This window comes from Stomoxys calcitrans, chromosome 2 (genome assembly GCF_963082655.1).
Source record: "Stomoxys calcitrans chromosome 2, idStoCalc2.1, whole genome shotgun sequence".
Taxonomy (NCBI): domain Eukaryota; kingdom Metazoa; phylum Arthropoda; class Insecta; order Diptera; family Muscidae; genus Stomoxys; species Stomoxys calcitrans.
Window position 1 is genome coordinate 133,108,875 of NC_081553.1, and position 19,589 is coordinate 133,128,463.

The 19,589-nt window shown below is 37.4% G+C and overlaps 1 protein-coding gene across 1 annotated transcript in view; it reads right to left on the bottom strand.

Annotated features, from left to right (window-relative positions):
* Positions 1-1,759: 1,759 nt before the first annotated feature.
* Positions 1,760-19,589, bottom strand: part of LOC106096085 (pituitary homeobox homolog Ptx1) — a 123,604-nt gene continuing 105,774 nt past the window's right edge. The window contains exon 5 of the mRNA XM_059363382.1: positions 1,760-3,935. Coding sequence (XP_059219365.1) covers positions 3,354-3,935 — 582 coding nt within the window. The 3' untranslated portion in view covers positions 1,760-3,353. The remainder of the gene's footprint in view (positions 3,936-19,589) is intronic.

Here is a 19,589-nt window from a genome sequence, read left to right on the forward strand (position 1 = left end):
CGCACAGTTGTTGAAAGTGATATCAAAACACTATGTGCAAAATTTCAGTCAAATCGGATAAGAATTCCGCCTTCTAAAAGCTCAAGAAGTCAAGACCCACTATCGGTTTATATGGCAGATATATCAAGTTATGGACCGATTTAAACCATACTCAGCACAGTTGTTGGAAGTGATATCAAAACACTATGTGCAAAATTTCAGTCAAATTGGAAGAGAATTGCGCCCTCTAGAGGCTCCAGAAGTCAAGACCCAAGATCGGTTTATATGGCAGCTATATCAAAACATGGACTGATTTGGCCCATTTACAATCCCAACCGATCTACACTAATAATAAGTATTTGTGCAAAATTTCAAGCGGCTAGCTCTACTCCTTCAAAATTTAAAGTGCTTTCGACAGACAGACGGACGGACATGGCTAGTTCGACTTAAAATGTCACGACAATCTAGAATATATGTACTTTATGTGGTCTTAGACCCATATTTCGAGTAGTTAAAAACAGAATGACGAGATTAGTATACCCCCATCCAATGGTTGAGGGTATAAAAACCACCATTTAACCAGCCCACCACATGTGCTTTGCTGCACAGCTTCGGTGTGGTGGTGTTTTGTACTTTCCTTTATCCGGCTGGCGCTGCTTGTCTCTCGTTCGTTTACTTTGCGTTTGCTTTGCTCTCGGGAGCCCGCTCATCCGGTTGGACTGGCTCACACAGACTTTTCCTATGACTTAACAGATGTGCCATAATGACTCTAATCGGTTCAAAACCTGATGTAGCTTCAATAAAAGCCGGTCTCCCGAATACATTTTTTGAGCCTCTAGAGGGTGTAGTTGCTATCCAAACATATAAGAAATTCGTGGGGAGTTCTTTATTGTCCTCCCATTATCCTTTTTCAGTTTCTGCCTTTAAAGAGAAACTGTCCAAAGAAATTGACAAATGCGATCCATGGTGGGGGTTTATAGGATTCGGCCCAGCAGAACTTAACACACGGTTACTTGTTTTGAGTTTTGACACTCTTCAAGCATATGAGCTTTATGTTCTGCTTCAGGCCATATTTTTTTGTAGTTTATGTATGTATATAGTAGAGAACTACCCCTTGATGTATTGATTTAAGTTTGTATTCTAAACTTAAATCAAGTCCCACCAAATTCAAATCCTCAATGAAGAGATTCTTTGTCATCTTTGTTAGTCTAACAAATAACAAATTTTGCCCATGAACATTCCACTAAGGAACAGGGGCAAACTTCTCACATATCAATGAGTCCAGTCCGATTCAATTTTTAAGCTCAATGATAAGGGGCCTCCTTTTTATAGTCGAGTCCGAACGGCGTGCCGCAGTGCGACACCTCTTTGGAGAGAAGTTTTACATGGCATAGTACCTCACAAATGTTGCCAGCAATAGGAGGGGAAAATCACCGCAGGATTCGAACCCAGGCGTTCAGCGTCATAGCCGGACATGCTTAACTCTGTGCTACGGTGGCTTCCTTTGTTAGGCTGGGGTTAACCGATATTAAGGCCATTGTTATGTAACAGTTTTTTCTATATTGAGTAATAAATTTGAAAGTTATTCTATCCCAATTCCCAAAGAAAATCTTTTGACAGAGGTAATTTTTACTTGGAATCCTTAAGTCCTCCATTCCCAATTTCAATATTAAAAAAATAATGTAAATCAATAACATCAAAGTTATGGGTTTTATTAAATTTTTATTGTTCTTTCATTTTTTTGTGTTTTGATTAAATTCCTTAAAAATTAATTATGTGTTTTTTTTTGGTTTGTTTGGTTTTTGTGGGGTCTCTTAGTTTGTTTTTATTTTTAAATTATTATTATTACTTTCTTCGGTTTATATACGACTAGACAACTTCTTAAAAACTGTTGTTTCCGGTTTGTGGGTGTGGGTGTATGTGTATGTTTTAAGTGTAAGTGTGACTCAAGGTGTAGCTGTTCAAGTGTTTCAGCTATATCTATTTAATTTGTTTTTTTTTTTGTATTTCATTTTCTGTTTCTTGTTTTTCGGTTTTACTTCATTACCGATATTTGACTTTGTTTTACAATATTATTTATAGTTTTTTAAAAGTCTATTTTAATTATGATTAATTAATAATTATTTAAATAGGAAAAAGAAAACAATAATAATATGTAATTATTATAGGGAAATAAAAAAAGAGAGTGTACCACAAATAAAGACTAACTTTGAGAAGATAATGACAAGAGATAGTTAAGTAAGTAAATGCAAAAAATCAGCTAAACTATCAAATCTAAATGAGAGTGTAGTGAAGTAAATAAAAAAAATTTAAATAAAATATTTGGCATAAATCATTTTTTTTTTTTGGTTTAATAGGTTTATCCTAAGGGGTCTTTTTTATAAATATTTACAATGATTTCAATTTTGAAATGACTTTTAACTAACGAAATTGAACATAAATGACCAGAACATAATAAGGTGTATTTTTTTTTTTTTTTTTTTTTTTTTTTTTGACTGAGGCTCCTTCTGCCTACTCTTTCTTTTAATTATTCTTTAATTTTTGCAATGAAAATCATTTAAAGTAGTTATTGTTCTTTTTTAAGTATTTTTGATAAAAATACATTTTCAATGGCTTGCCTTGGCTTGAGAGGCAGCAGAGTTGACCCAATGGTTTGGCTAGGCAAATCATTTGGCAACCCAGAAAGCTGTTTTCGATAAAAGAAAAACGAATCGCCACACAAGACCAAGACACTGCCGCTTTTCTTATAAATTACAATTTCTTTATAACCTTAGAAAATTATTCTCAATTTGTGTGTTTTCACTGGGTTTTACGCTCATTTTTACAAATAACAATTATTTTCTTATACTCTTTTGCTAAAAAAAAAAACGTTGATTGATTCCTTCAACTATTTCCAAAAGTCTTAGAACTACATTTTTGATATTTTCCTCGCTTGAGGGACGCTTTTATATAATGGTTTTAGGATTTCTTTGGGAGGGGGAGGTTAGTTAAGTGATCTGCAGTTGAATTCAATCGATAACATCTTCATCATCGTCGCCACCGTCGGTGTTGCCATTGGAACTCATCAGGCCGTTAGAGTTGCCGCCGCCGCCGCCGCTATTACCACCACCATTGCCGCCAACATCGTTGTGGTGATGATCGTGCGGTGACTTTGTGTCACCACCATCGTGATGGTCCATTAGCAAGTTGTTGTTGTGCAGTAGCGAGTTGTTGTTGCTATGATGTAAATGCTGCAAATTTGAATTGAGATTAGCGCAGTGGTTGCCATTGCTGCCCCCAACGCCGCTGCCACCTACACCGCCCCCACTGTGGGTGCCCGAGAAGTTATGCAAATGGTGTTGATGTTGATTCAGCAGGGCCCCGAGGGCGTTTTCTCAGACAACATCAGCCACTCCCGTGTACTGACATGCGGAGAGGCCGGCCGAATTGGAGCGAGAGACTGGCGAGGGGGCCGAATAGGGACTCGAAAAGCCTGTGGTGTGCTGTTTCGCCTTCAGGCGCAAGGTGGCAATACTCGACGACATGCTGGAGGTCATACAGGGCTCAGCGGCTGCACGATACATATATGGATTGGCAGGTGTACTATAGGGACAGGGAGCAGCGCCTACATTTGTATTTGTCAAATTTGTACCCATGGTACCAGGCAGCATCGAATTATTCATGCTAACAGCTACACCGCTCGCTCCCGTATTGAAACAATTCACCGAATTTTGATGATGGTTCGTGGTGACCATCGAACCGAGATGATTGACTGGCCAGGGGAAGGGCTTGGCACCCAACGGCGAGGGAACCTTGGTCCAATTATTGTAAGTGTAGGACGAGTAGAGAGAATCATCGGCGAAGGGTTGCATGAATTGGGTGCCGAAACCGGATTTAAAATCGGCTGCAGCCACAGCAGCATTCATGGCATTGCGTTCACGTTTACGCCACTTGGCACGGCGATTTTTGAACCACACCTAAGAAAGGGAGAGAGAGAGATAAAAACAATAAAAATTTGAGCAGGATTCCAATGTTTTGAAGATCAATTGAGATAAGCAAGAGGAACTTTTGAATCGATCTTACCGCGAAAAATTCAGTTTCGGATAGCCGTTGAAAATATCGAAAAAGGTCGCACAAAAGTAGATTTTTCTTCGAGAGGTCGCATAAAACAGTCGTTCTTCTGTTCTAACTTTAAACAATCATGACAGGTAGGGTCTTTATTACTTTATGCGCAAAGAAATTGTAATATCAAATTTTTGAATGAGATCTATAGGGGAGAATATAGAAGATTCGGTGCGGCTGAACTGAACGTTTTCCTTTACGTTTTTGGGTAAGTTGCATTATTAAACCCTCAAAAATTGTTCTCGCCAATATGAACTAAATTATGGCAACTTTTTAGCATTTTACCTCAAAAGATTTTTAGTTGCCAAAAAACTTGACCCAAATTTTATCTAGAACCAAAAACAACTTTCGGTATTTTACAGAAATATGTCAAAAAAGTTTTAACCAAAAAATTTAACGGAAAAAGGGCATTTCCTTTTTTCGCCTCAAAACTCTTCGCCCACAAAACTGGCAACAGATGATGATGACGATGAAGATGCCACGCTATAAACAAAACTACACGAAAATAAATCGATTACTACGGCAAAACTTTAATATTAAATTTTAAGCTGTTTCAATCAAATTTTGTTTTGCTCATGTTTTCTTGATTTAAATGAAAATAAATGTACTTTGGCTTTGGCTTTTTTGTTTTTGTAGCACCCTCCCTTCTTTGGTTTTTGGGGAGCAACCCCCCTAGCATCAAGCATTTCCTCTGGCATCTCTGCGAATTCATGATCTGTGTAGATTTTACAAAACAAGATATTTATGTATTTATTTGGAGAACGCCATCTTTATTTTGCCGCTGCTGGTGTTTGTGTTTTTTTGTTCGGTGGCAGTCTTTATGTTTCGTTTTTGTTGCCTTTTGTGAAAATGTTTACCCTCAATGAAATAAAATAAGAGCTCCCCCCTCCCCCATGCTTCTTCACTTGCCCGAAACAAATGTCCTGGTTTCGGTGTTCCTTTGTTTGGTGCTGCTGGTATGGCAGGGTATAGCTGGTATGGCAGGGTAGAGCAGTAACAGCGAAGGAACTTAGTGTGGCGTTTGTGGTGGGGCGGGGGAATTTTTGTTCTGAGGGGATTTAAGTACAAAAATACGCATGTGCAGTAATTATAAAATACATAAATACCCCGGTATAAATACACTTTTCATACTCGTACAATACTTGAAAATGTTATTTCTTCTTCTGCCGCTGCTGCTGCCGCTACCCCTTCCCCCTACCCACCCACTTGGATGGTGGGTACTTCTGACAACAGTTTGTTTGTTTGTACTCTCTTACAGTGCCATGGTGTTGAGGGTATTGTATCTATAACTGGCTGTTTGTGCATGTATGTGTGTTTGTTTAATGCCAGTGTGGTGATATTACATAAATATAGACTGGTTGGTACTACTCTACTGTGTTTGCAGCATGGCAACCCTAAATGAATGTTAAGCCACCCCCACAATAAAAATAATAATGGAAGAATTATAACATCACGTTTGTATGGATGTTAAATGAACCCCCAATGCCAGCCCTCCCCCACACTGACAAACACACGCACACTGTTCTAGACGCATATTCCTACACATTCGTTTATCGTACATTTGTATATTTATTATTTGACTGTGTGTATATAAAATGGCAAGAAAATAAATCAAAAATTTTTATTTACCCCAAAAACGAGCGAATAGCAAAAAACAACGCACGGCAATAGCAGCAACAAACAGAAGTACAACAAAAATAACAATAAGAAAAATGGGCAAATATTAATTTATGAGAAAAGTTCCAGTTTTTTGAGTGTTTGCGTGTGTGTGATTTGTTTTTTTTTTTTTTTTTTTTTTGCAAAGTACACACGCACACGTACAGCTTTACGCTTTGTCAAATGTGAGTGATAAAATTGCGTTTCTGTTTATGAAGTTAAATGCCAATTGAGCGTCACCACCCCGCCCGCCATCGTTCACTTTACTTATCTAAAGAGTACGGCAACACTGATGAACATTAAAATCTGTTCAGAAGTTGTGGGTACAGAACAATTTCAAAACTCTTGATATATTTTTTTGAAGAGGATAGTTTATAATCTATTTAACACTTCTGAGATTAAATTGAATAGAAAACAATTTAAAATCTAAATCTAAGCAGTATGGGCGAAACTTTTCTTCCATATATATGTTCGTCCGATTTGGACTTATATTGCAATAATATGGGACTTTCTTAGGACTCTTGACATTGCTGGTGAATTTTATAGAAATCGGTTTAGATATAGAGCTACTGCAAACACATTTAAACACCAATCTTCCCAAAATGTAGCACAACGCTTTTCTCGATGACTACCACAATATCTGGAGAGCTTGGTTAAAATTGGTTCAGACTTTGATATAGCTCCAATGTCGTCATTGTCACGAAAATTACTTTACTTTAATTGGCTATGACAAAACATTTGTCCCATTAGCCGAACGTTGAATAGCATTCCAAGCGCCTCGATCTTCTGCGCTCCTTCTATAACCTCTGGCACCAAGTTTCAAGGTGTCTCCCACCGTTTGATCTATCCATCCGGCTTTTGGTCATCCCGGTTTGCGTGTACCATCATAATCGCCTCAATAGACTTCTTCGCTTGAGCTTCTTCATTCATTATGACAACATGATCAACCCAACGCAAACGTTGTATTTTGATACTTGTCACTATGCTATCGTCGTCATACATCTCATACAACTTGTGGTTCACATGACACCTATATTCTCCATTAACGCAAACAAATCTTTCTCTAAAACACTCGAAGCACTGCCTCGTTTGCTTTCACAAGTACCCATGCCTCAGAACCATGTATCAATACGGATAATATCTGTATCTTGTATAGTGTGATCTTCGTCTGTCGAGAGGTGGCGTTGTTTCAAAACTGCTTACTGAATCCAAAGTAGCATCTGTATGGCAGTATTATTCTTCGCTATATCTCAAAACTGGTGTCGTTCATTTCAGTTACGACGGTGCCTAGGTAGATAAAGTTGCTGACTATCTCAAAGTTGTGGTTCCCAACTTTCTCCATTTATCTGATCAGTTGTAGAAGGCGTTTTAAGAGTTGATACCATTTACTTCGTTTCATACCCATTTTAACTGACTCTCTTTCGATTCTTTAAAGGCTGTAGTTTTTACTTGTATGACCCATGACATCATGTGTTCTCTTTCGAGGAGTGTGCCATATCTAATCACATCTGCGTCTCGTATAATCTTCTCCAGCAGGATATTAAAGAGATCATAATCTGTCTCCTTGTCTGAAACCTCGTTTGGCATTGAATGGTTCAGAGAGATTCTTTGCTATTCTTACTGAGGAAGGTGTATCAGCAAGTGTCATCCTGCAGAGTCTTATTAATTTTGCAGGGATACCAAACTCAGATATGGCTTGAAATAGTTTTGAACGTAAAGGGGTATTGAAAGCGGCTTTGAGTCATCAAAGAGATGGTAGGTGTTGATTTTTCCTTCTCTGGTCTTTCCCAAGATTTGGCACAGTGTGAATATCTGGTCTATGGTGGATTTACTAGGTCTAAAGCCGCATTAATAGGGCCCAATTATCTCATTAATCTTCTCATTTAATCTTTCACACAGTTCTCTAGAGAGTATCTTGCATTTGATTGGGAGGGGACTTTATTTTAAGTTTCGGCTATAGACGTGTTTAGCTTAAGTCATGGCTAACATTTCAATACTTTTGGATAAGATTTGATAAGGTAAGGACTTCGGTTAGTATGTGCGTTTAAGTCGTGCAAAGTTTATGTCATATTATACAATTTATATATAAATGCTAATGCAGAAATGCAAATTTTTGCCTGTGAACATTCCGTTAAGGCATAGAGGCAAACTATTACATATCAATGAGTATTGTCCGATTCAAGTAGTTTAATGATAAGGGACCTCCTTTTTATATCCGAGTCCAAACAGCGTGCCGCAATGCGACACCTGTGTGTTGTATACTATGGCGGCAGCCAATTAAGGACTCCATCGGGTCAATCCGGTACGAACCGGTAAATAATAAGCACTGGAAATGAAAGAGGTCTTCGATCGGATACCTAAGACGAAATTTGAAAGTCGAGTGGTGTGGTGTTAACGCTACGACTCCGAGTGTAAAGACGGCCAGTCAGAGCAATAACAATCAGTACGTCAAGGTCACGAAAAGTCTCTTGCACTTCAAGGAAATTAACGGCTTTTTGAAGATTGCACGATCCGCATAGTTTTTGTGCCGGGCCGTAGCGGAGTAAGAGGTAATGATTTGGCAGTGATGGCCAGAGAACTTCGATCAATAAACATGGTTTAACCAAAACATTTTGGGTCGACGCGATCCGAGTTAAGAGTGTGGGCGACGAAAGCTGTAGACCGGCGAGACGATCGGTTGAACGACCAAAATCTCAGCCTCTGCGCTTGAGGTTACTACTAAATTTCCAATTAACATACCATTAAGGAACAGGGAATACTTCTCCCATATCAATCAGTGCAGTTCAATTAAAGTTTAAGCTCAATGATAAGCACTTGGTAGAGAAGTTTTAACATGACAGAATACCTTACAAATGTAGCCAGCATTAGTAAGGGGATAGCCACCGCAAAAAATTTTGTTGATCTTCTCGCCGGCATTTGAACCCAGATGTTCGGCGTCATAGGCGGACGTGTTTACCTCTGCGCTACGGTGGCCTCCAAGGTTGAGGTTACGTTCAGTATTTAGAGCGTAAAACAAGCCAATTACTGGATGAAGGTGTATGTCCATGGTGGCATAGGGCGGATTAATATATAACCTAACGTAGTAAAAGTATTTTGGGCAAAGGCGAGAGTACACTGAGAAAAATTATTGTCCTAATTTTAAAGATTCTAGCCAAAGATTAGCAAAATTAATTTAAAAATGATCAATTTTCAAACTTTTTAAGGAAACATTCCCTTTGGTGAAATATATTTTCCTTCATATTTAGGGTTTTTTTTATTAAAATGGTAGGTTAATAATTACTTAACTTTTCGTCTTGTTATCAAAGCCAAAAATCTAAATTGAAGGTCAAAATATCGTTGAAAGTTAGGCTATTGTGCTTGGGACAAGACTGCAGTGAACCGTAGTCAAAGACGCCAAGTAGTCTTACAAATAGAAGTGCCTTTAATGTTTAATTTATTTAGGTCATGATGCGAAATTTAAAAAAAAAATTTTCACAAAATAATAGTTGGACTGTCATCTTTGAAGTCAAATAAAAATCAATCAGCTATCAAAATTTGATATGAACGACCATGTTCGTTAGTAAATAGGATATTAGATTTAAAGATACAATACTTATTTTAAGGTTTTGGTTCTTTGGATCGTTTTCATTGCTAAGATCATACGAATAAGGATATATCTTAAATTGTGGGCTAATTTTTGTGTACAGATGTTTTCAGATCAACCACAAATGATCATAGGTTAGGTAGAAAAGAGGGTGCGAATATTAATCCGCTCCATACCACTAAGGACATATCAGTAATCGGCTTGTTTTGCGCCCTAAATACTAAAAAGGTACAAACGTATTTAATTTAACAAAAGTTTCTATTCTTTAATGAAACGTTCAGAACTGTCCACAGCCGTTACAACAAAAAATTCACAAAATCATCCCCGTATGTTGTCAATATATTCAACAATGGTCATGTTAATGACAATGGTGCATAATTTTGCAATTTTCAGTGTAACATTGAACATAGAAAAAAAGTTCAGTGGCCAGTATGCAATGAGTTTGATTCCGCTCTGGAAAGCCCTTTCAATCAGCTCCCTGACTTTCGACAATTCAGATTGAAATAAAAGTACGCTTGCACCAGTTGAAACAACAATTGCATTTTAAATTAATTTTGGTCAATTTAACTTACTCCGGAGCACGTTTTTATTTCCACCCCATGACGTAGGCAACGTCCGATAGTGCATTTTAGGGCCCTTAACTATTTCAAGTTCATTGTAGGCCTCATATATTCTCAATAGATTGGTCTATATATTTCTCACTAAAAAATATCCAAGGAATATCTTAACAAGGAAGTTAACTCAAAACTGCTTTACCTATAAAAAAAATACCGATTTTCAAATTGCAACATTAGCAAAACATATTGACCAAATGCCTCAAATTTTCCCATGGCTCATACATCACGACTCATGCGGCAAAAAACTGGTGCCAAGGAAGAGAACGAATTTATGCCAACGTCATCGATCTCGTCAATTGTCACTTTTCACGTATCATTTGCTAACACCGCTATATCCTGCTAACCATAAACGTTTCCTATCCCCCTCTCTAGCACATTGCAACCAACTGTCAGGATGCTTGCAATCATCATCCATCCATTCAGTCAACCAAGGGAAAGGAAATCCAGTATTCCTGCATCGTTAACTTACACTGAAGTGATAGCGAGAATGTTTTAGCAAATCTTAATTGGTTTTCTGTTGAAATCCGATGATGATAGAATGCTAACCGAACCAGTCAACAACAAACAAAAAACTCCTCAATGTCCTTTATACTGCAGGTAAAAAAGGACTAGGAAAAACGGAAATTGTTGCTTTTTTATGGTACGTTAACTTTCGATTGGAAATTGGCAAAAAACACAACGGTATATGCTAGTTGAGTTTTCTTGGTTTTTTGCTAGGAAAATTTTTTGATTGATGACCAAGCTAAGATAGGGGAGTTTAGTTTGTTTTGTGCAAACCCAAATGGCAAAGAAGTCCTTTTCTGTTGGAGGCCACGTATGTCAACAAATATTGACTAATTGCCAAATAAAGACCTAGGTAGAAAGTTTTCCCGACTATGTTGGCACTTCTTGCAGCCATCTTTGACTAAAAAAATTGACTTGAGTGTAAACAAATGTGAAGGCTAGACATTAGGGTTTATTATGATTAATTGTCAATTATGAACAGGGATAGATAGATTCATTCGCACATACTCGTATCCTTGCCATTCGAAATCAATTGTAGAAGTTTTTTAATTTCTTTTAGAGTTTGCTGTTTTTTTATTCCTCTTTTTCATACAATCTTCTAATAACTAGAGGAGTGGACGTATGTTAAAGAATCAACTTTATGCTGGTAGAGAAGTTATGATACTAGCCCACTCAAGCACGCTATGCTATGCCTTCTACAACACACAGAATAAAAATGTACTTATATTTATAATCTTATGGGTGTATCTTGACTTATATGCTCCACGTTGTTGGCATATACATCTAGCCAATACCTTTCGGTTGAATGCAGTGCATATTTCAAGAAGTTGAGATTGTGCAGCAGCACAAGCACTTGCCCAAAATGTTTTTTTTTTTTATTTTCATTTATTATTTGTAGAATTCGTAACCCTCTTCTTTCATTTTATATTGTTATTATCGGGTTATATATCCGTTTGGTATGACTTGAAGGAGGGGAAAGCGCTGGAAACTTGACATTATATAGCCATTTCAGGTGCTTACCATACGTACCGTGTAGAGTTTTTACATGTGGATGGAACAAATTTATGTACTTCTGCCATATACCATTCATATGAATATCATATTACCATTATTGGGCTACATGTCAACTAAGGTTTAAGGCGGACTCTCAGCCACTTATTTAATGTTTGCATGTTACGTTCGTACTCTTCTCTTAAAAACCTTTCGTTTAGACCCAGATATTGCTAAATCGGCAACATGTCCTTTCGAGCAGGTTTGGAAGCCCTTGAGATTGTTGCCCAGCATTTCCATGTCAAATTACTATTCTATTATCAAATACCTTGAATTTGAGCCGCTTATTGTAATATTTTCAAGTAAGGTTCATACTGTACTTGTAAAACCCTCATTGTCATGATAGGTGGTTTAAGGAATAAGGATGACCCCTAAACACTTGACGTCATATTTGTATGTCAGATTCGTTCTGCCTTCCATTCGAGACCCCATATTACCAGATCGCGCTACATGGCGCTTTGGGTTTTTCAGTGGCAGGGCAATTTTTTTTGTTTAAGTCTATAGATAACAAATACCCGTGCAGACTAATAACAATATATTTACCAATGTATAAACCTAAGAGTTTAAATATAAAATTTATCTTCAATGACCTTAAATTTTCAAGTACTAAGTTTTCGCCAATCCCAGACACGTCTATAAAAGCTGAATTGTTGATTGTGTATGGATATGTTCCACATAAATCATAATAGTTATCTGCAATATCGACAATACCTAAATTCCTCACACAATCTCCTGAAATTTTAACATGTTTTCATCAGATAATCATTTTAACCTATCTGAATATTGCAAGTAATTCTATATCTACACGAACATAAAAACATACAAAAATATATTGCTGCAGCTTTAGCTACTTACTGACTTCCATGCCAAAGATCACAAAGAAGGGTCACACGCGTCACACTACCACACACCTGCACTCCAATAGTGACCTCTTTTAGCGTAATCTTTCTTTCAAACATACCAGTCACCTCTCGCACTCTCACCACTAATACTTCCACCTATGGCTTTGCATCCACACAAAAAACGGATGCTTAAGTAAAAAGCAACAACAACTTGCTAAGTTTTGCTTCTTCTTCTCTTATTGAAATTAATTCCTCATTTTCATGGATTTTCTCTTCGAAAAATTAATTTTCATATGTATTCTGCACTTCTCTGGAAAATACCTTTCGATTGATGCCGATTTCATTAAAATCCATTTAGCCGTTTGGCCCTAATATGTACCACAAACTAGCCTTTATAAAAGTCACCTACTGCATATGACCTGTAGTTATAAAATTGTTTGTTTTGTTGTCTATCCTCGCAAAACATATATTGGGTTGCCCAAAAAGTAATTCCGTTTTTTTAAAAGAAAGTAAATGCATTTTTAATAAAACTTAGAATGAACTTTAATCAAAAATACTTTTTTTAAACTTTTTTTACACTTTTTTTCTAAAGCAAGCTAAAAGTAACAGCTGATAACTGACAGAAGAAAGAATGCAATTACAGAGTCAGAAGCTGTGAAAAAATACAAACAACAACAACAAAAATGCAAATGCTTCGCACTCCATTGCCGAGACGTGAGAAATCGACAGACCTACATGCCATGTAGGTCCACGCACATCACACCCCCACAACACCCCTACCTAAATAGTGATACTCATACTTACGTACCATTTGTTTCTCTTACTCTCACCACTAATACTCCCGTCTAAGGTTTTGCATTCACACCTTTAACGAATCAACAACAATTAGCGGTGTTTACGCTTCTTCTTCATTTATTGAATATAAATTCCTCATTTTCATAAGTTTTCTTTAAGGAAAATTATTTTCATATATATTTGTCGCTTCTCTGGAAAACTATCTTTCGATTGAAGCCAATTTCATTCACATCCATTCAGCCGTTTTGCCATAATATGCACCACAAAATCTCCTTTATAAAACCCTTGGCCGTTTTATGATATATATTAGGAAAGAGGAGTTATTTAATGTCACCGTTTTACTGTCGGACTTTTTTCTCATATATCTTTGGAATCATGATGAAATAACAAAACTTTAACTGTTACGAAACCAATATGTTTCTAGACATAGAAGCACTGGAAACATTTTAAGACGTTCGACCCATAGACACACAAATTAAGTATGAGCCAGCCACTGCGGCTACGACAATTAAGGATAAAAAAAAGGAACAGGTCACACTATAATTGAGACGACGATGTTGTTGTAGCAACACATTTGCATGTGGAGGTAACGAGCTTCGTTAAGTTTCTGTAGGGACGGATTGCCATGGGAACGTTATGGACATTGGTTATTTAAAGGAGATAATAATTCGTCTTGCCATAACGAGCACTATAGGCATTCGGTATTTAAGCGAGAGCCGGTGCCACGGAGCCTATCCTCTCCACTCGGCAACGCTCATTGCCTGCGACTACAGTTGCGTTTACTCCATACGCAACATTCCATTAACAGCTGAGCTGAGCATGATAACGATTGACACCAAAAAGATCGGAGCTCAAATTTCCATTCGTATGGTGCTCATAGTTATTCCGTTCCGAGAAAATCTGGATGGCCTATATCACGTATTGCTATGTGGTAGTTCATGAAAGTCCTTAGGGGAGTTCGGTTACCAGCTGCTTGAACATATCACGGTCCTGCAACGGAAAACCGGACAATCGCAGGATGTACTAATGCGCGGACGTAGAGATTAATTATTTTGACTGACAATAAGTTGGACATTGAGGTTATAACAGCTCTGGCTTTAAGATCACAGACGGTCTTGGAGTGTAATAAGGATAATATCGCCATCGTTAAGGTGACAGGCCACAGGGGAGTAAAGGGGAACGAGGGGGCAGACGTCTTGGCTATGTGGGCTAGAAGACTGTCGACAACAATATTGGTGAATACGAAATCTTTCAGAGGGCATAGTCCGAGTTAAGGGTAAAGGCGACGAGCTCGCATATGTACCACTACCATGCTACAGGGTATTACAACTTAATACATTTGGTTGTAACACTTAAAAAGAAGAGAGATGACATATTGATACCTATACCAATGGACTTAGATTCACTTCCTGATTTGATTCAGCTATGTCTGTCTGTCAAGTTTAATTATGCAGATCGTAATTTCGTTCATGTTCAAATTTATCACCGGCTTATTTGTTGGGCAAGAGACGAAGCCTATTGAAATTGGAAAAAATCGGTTCATATTTCGATATAGCTCCCATACACATGTTCGTCAAATTCGTACTAATAGTGCAATAATGTGGCCATGTGTTAACCGATCCTTATGATTCGCGATATAACTGTATTGAATTTCATAGAAATCGATTCAGATTTAGATAAAGCTCTCATATATACATTTTGTTCGATTTTCACTTCTAGAACCTTTGCCAGCGCATTCATCAATCGATCTTATCAAAATGTGCACAATGTTTTCTTCTGTGAATTCTACCATGTGTATGGATGTTGGTTGAAATCGGTTCAGATTTAAATATAGTTGCCAAATTCTGCAATAATGCAGTCGTTTTTCATCCGAACCAAACACAAACTGGCACAAACCGTTCTCTTATAACTGTTGACATTTTTAGAGAATGTAGTCAAAATCGGTTTAGATAAACACCTTTATAGATCCGAAACATATACATCACCCAATTTACATTTATAGAGCCGTAGTTATTATAATTTTGAAATTCGGTATGGATTGTTTTATTACTCATGTGAAAACCTCTGCCAAAGTCCATCAACCTCGGTTCATAATTAGATAAAGAATTGATATAGTGGTATTGCCCAATTTCCACGCATAGGGTAGGTGCGGGGTATTACTTAGTTCCTTACTTGTTCTAAGCTAATTTTCGATATGTAGAGCGCACAAGCCAATTGCTGGCTTAGGTGTACGGATTGAAACTTTAATTTTCACCTTACCTAACAATCTGGTTAATGTGTATGTGAGAAAAGTGGCAAATTTTCTTTCTCACAATATATGCCAGAAAAAAAGGCGTGTTCCAGTTTCCTAATATAGTTATCACATCTAAACCGTCAAAAAATTCCTACAATTCCCTCACATATTTCCCAGGCTTCATTTGATGCTCATTAAGTTAAGAATACAATTAACATTTACGCTTTTCGTTACACTTGTCAACTGAAATGGGATATGAAGAGATATCTTCATTTCAATTCCCACAAAAGAAAAACAAATATTTGAACTCACTTCTCACGAACAAAAAGTAATGCGATTCAACATCACCTAACCAGCCGATCGGGCCAGTCAACTTATATGAGATTTTAATTAACCATTGCAGAGACGCGTGCTGGTATTTAGTTACGCCAAATTCAATTGGAACATAGGCCACTGAGTAATGCACCAAACCAACCACCTTTCCCCAGCCGAAAGAAATCGGACAAATTTAATTGACTTTAGGACAATTGAAGTTAGTAGTTGGAAAATTTTTTTAATACAGGAAATGACACCCTTATTTAGACACCTTATTGCCGTTTGTTTGAAATAGTCAATAGGGTCTTCTCTCTATTGCTCAAATGGGTGCACTAAAAATTCGTTGCGTTTACAAGTGTAAAATTTTCGATTTTTCGGTAATTTAAACGGCACGAGCCATCCTTTTTGCACAGACAACCAATATCTTATTTACAACATCATACCCAGGGAACGAAGGAGTTTGGCGAAAAATTCCCATGAACTCCATTGATAATTAATTTAAATTGGAAGCATTTCGAAAGTAAACGAAACGGAAAAGTCACCAACATCAGCTCTAAAAAAATGCCAATAACCTTTGCAGCTAAAGTCTTTTCAATTCCATTAAACCTAATTCGAACTAATCCCCAAATATGTGACCGACCGAGGCCGTTTAGTAAGCTGGGCCAAAACAAAACAAATATGATGGGGAAAAACCAACACATTTTCTAAATCTGGCACCACCCATACAGGCCTTAAGTCAATGGTTGCCAAACGCGGTGGCGGCAGTGGCGGTGCCAAATGTACTCGCGACAACCATTAATGGCTGACTTTATGGATTTTTAAAAAACCCCAGGAGAACACCAATGGTATAGAAATAAACGACCTAGGACCATCTACACCATGCATGAGTTTTACGTGCCACTCACTCGTGTGGCTACCTTTGAACTTTTGCTCTGGTTCGCTTACGTTTGGTTTGTTAAAAATACCCAAAACGAGCATTTAATGGTTATTCTTTGTGCGCTTCGTTTTTTTTTTTTGAGGTTTTGTCAAAGCGATAAATATGAATGTGCTTTACAGACAATTGGCAACACCTGTCGCCGTTTACCTTCCGCCAACCACCACCTTACTCCAGCCCATGAATGCCATTTTGAGTGAGGTGGGTGGAAGTGTGGCAAAATATGAAATGCGACATGAAGCCAGGGTTAGGTGTTTTTGTGGGCCATAAAAAATGTAAATAGCCAGTTATTTGAAATGTGTTTGCCTTTTTTTACTTTTATGTCTCTTTTTTGGTATTTTTAGAAATTGATTTAGTGCGACGATGAAACATTTGTTGAGATTCGCAAAATACCACCAATGAGACGCTTAGCACATTGTTGGCGTTTGAATTAAAAAAAAAAATAAAAATCGAGTAATACTCGGAGGGTCCCAGAGAAGTGGCACTCCTACAAAGCTGGAGTAGCAAAGTATATATGGCTTTAAAGAAAGCAAGACCATTATACTGAAAATTTCTGGTTAGAGATAATAATGTCTTCAGGGAGAATTTCACTAGTTGTAAACTTTCAAAACTAACGTAAGAAAGTTTGTTGAAAACTTGTTCTCTTAACCTCAATGGGCTGAGGTCTCAAATATGTCCAATTGAACAGCCATGATGCACCATATGGCAAATAAAGTCTGACAACTGTAATATACAGCCAGTGGATGATGTGAGATTCAAACCCCACTGTTATCCGATAGTCCTTTGGCAGATCTATAGTGCTAGAAGCTCCACCTAGTCGCAACAGTTTCGTCTTCAGCTTATTCGACCAATTTAGCAGCAATTACTTCCAGAGTTAATAAAATAATGTTCATACTTTCATACTTTGTCCCTTTACAGACACATCTTGTTAGATCTTTACGATTGATTCAAAGCAGGATATTGTATTGCTTTTGGACATCCTCTTCCGGTGCCAGTTTGTCCGTTTCAGGGTTTACATTAATGCTCTTCAAGGTTTCCATTACTCATCCGAAGGTTCCTAAACTTACTTCATTTTTGAGAGAGGGACAACATTTACAGTATTCTGAATAAACTTGAATCTAATGCAATGAGAAGCTGTGATCATTCAAGTCTTAAAAAGTAAGAGCGTGCTAAGTTCGGCCGGGCCGAATCTTATATACCCTCCACCATGGATCGCATTTGCCGAGTTCTATGCGCGGTATCTCTTTTTAGGCAAACAAAGAATACTGAATAAGAACTGTTTTGCTATTGGAGCTTTATCAAGTTATAGTTCGGACCATAAATGAATGCTGAACATTGTAGAATTCATTGTGCAATATTTCAGTTCATTTGGATAAGAATTGCTCAAGAAGCAAAAGCGGGAGATAGGTTTATATGGGAGCTGTATGGAGCTGTATCAAACTGCTGATCGATTAACACCATATAAGCACGTATATTGAAGGAATTGCGCGCTCTATTGGCTCAAGAAGTCAAGATCCAAGATCGGTTTATATGACAGCTATACGAGATTATGAACCGATTTGAATCATACTTAACACAGTTGTTGGAAGTGATACCAAAACTCCATGTGCAGTCAAATCGGACGAGAATAGCGCCATCTAGAGGCTCAAGAAGTCAAGACCCAAGATCGGTTTATATGGCAGCTATATATAAAACATAGACCGATTTGGCCCATTGACAATCCCAACCGACCTACACTAATATAAAGTATTTGTGCAAAATTTCATTCGGATAGCTTTACTCCTTCGAAAGCTATCGACGATGAAGAATATATATACTTTATGGGGTCTCAGACGCATATTTCGAAGCGTTACAAACAGAATGACGAAATTAGTGTACCCCTATCCTATGGTGGAGGGTATAAAAATTACATATCCTTCTGATGCTATCCTCTGATACATGGGTCCAGTACCTATTCCAGATAACCTTTGTTGTGTTTTGTTAAATTACGAATTATACAGCGAAAGAAAAATTGATACCGTACACAGATAAAAATAATTTTGAAAAACAACAACTTTGGTCGAAAAACGACACGAAATTTGTTAATTTTCCTGCAACAATTTATTTTGAATCTCGACGACCCAAAGTACAATTTTTTTTTTGAAAGACACTCTTCGCAAGCGAACATACAACAACAACAATATATCCGTAAGCAAGGCAAAGAATCATCAAACCAGCCAACGCATGTGCTTCGCTTCGGGTGGTGGTGTTTTTGTTCCTTTATTCGGCTCGCACTGATTTGTGTCGTTCGTTTTACAGCTGCTCTCGGGTTTTCCTCTGTCACTCTTTACTATTGCCCTTAAAAACAAATTTTATTAATTTAGTGCCGCAGAGATCTCACTCATGATCTCATGTTTGATTGTCTTGCACGTATCCTATAGCATACCGACATCATCTATTTTATGATAAAATAAATCAATAAGTACTGCTGCACAGTAATAAGTGTCTCAATTAATTAAATTAATACCAGTAAGGAAGGGCAAAAGTCGGGCGGTGCTGACTGTATAATATCCTGCACCTACCCTATAAGTACAATGTGGGGCTATATGCAATTCTAAACCAATTTTAATGGACCTCGGCAGATGTTTTCAGATGGGTTATTAAACAATCCGTATCACATTTCGAGCATATGTTCAAACTTTAATAATTACGTTTGACAAATGACAAGAATATTGCAAATAGCCAATTTCTGACGAACATATATATGGGAGCTATATCTAAATCTGAACCGATTTCTTTGAAATTCACCAATAGAGTCATAAGAAAATCCTGCCTGCTAAATTTCTAGAGAATCGGTTAACAAATGATCTTTTTATTGCATTATTACTGAAAATCCGACGAACAATTATATGGGAGCTATATCCAAAACTGATCCGATTTTTTCCAATTGCAATAGGCTTCTTCTCTAGGCCGAAAAACACCCTTGTATTAAATTTGAAGA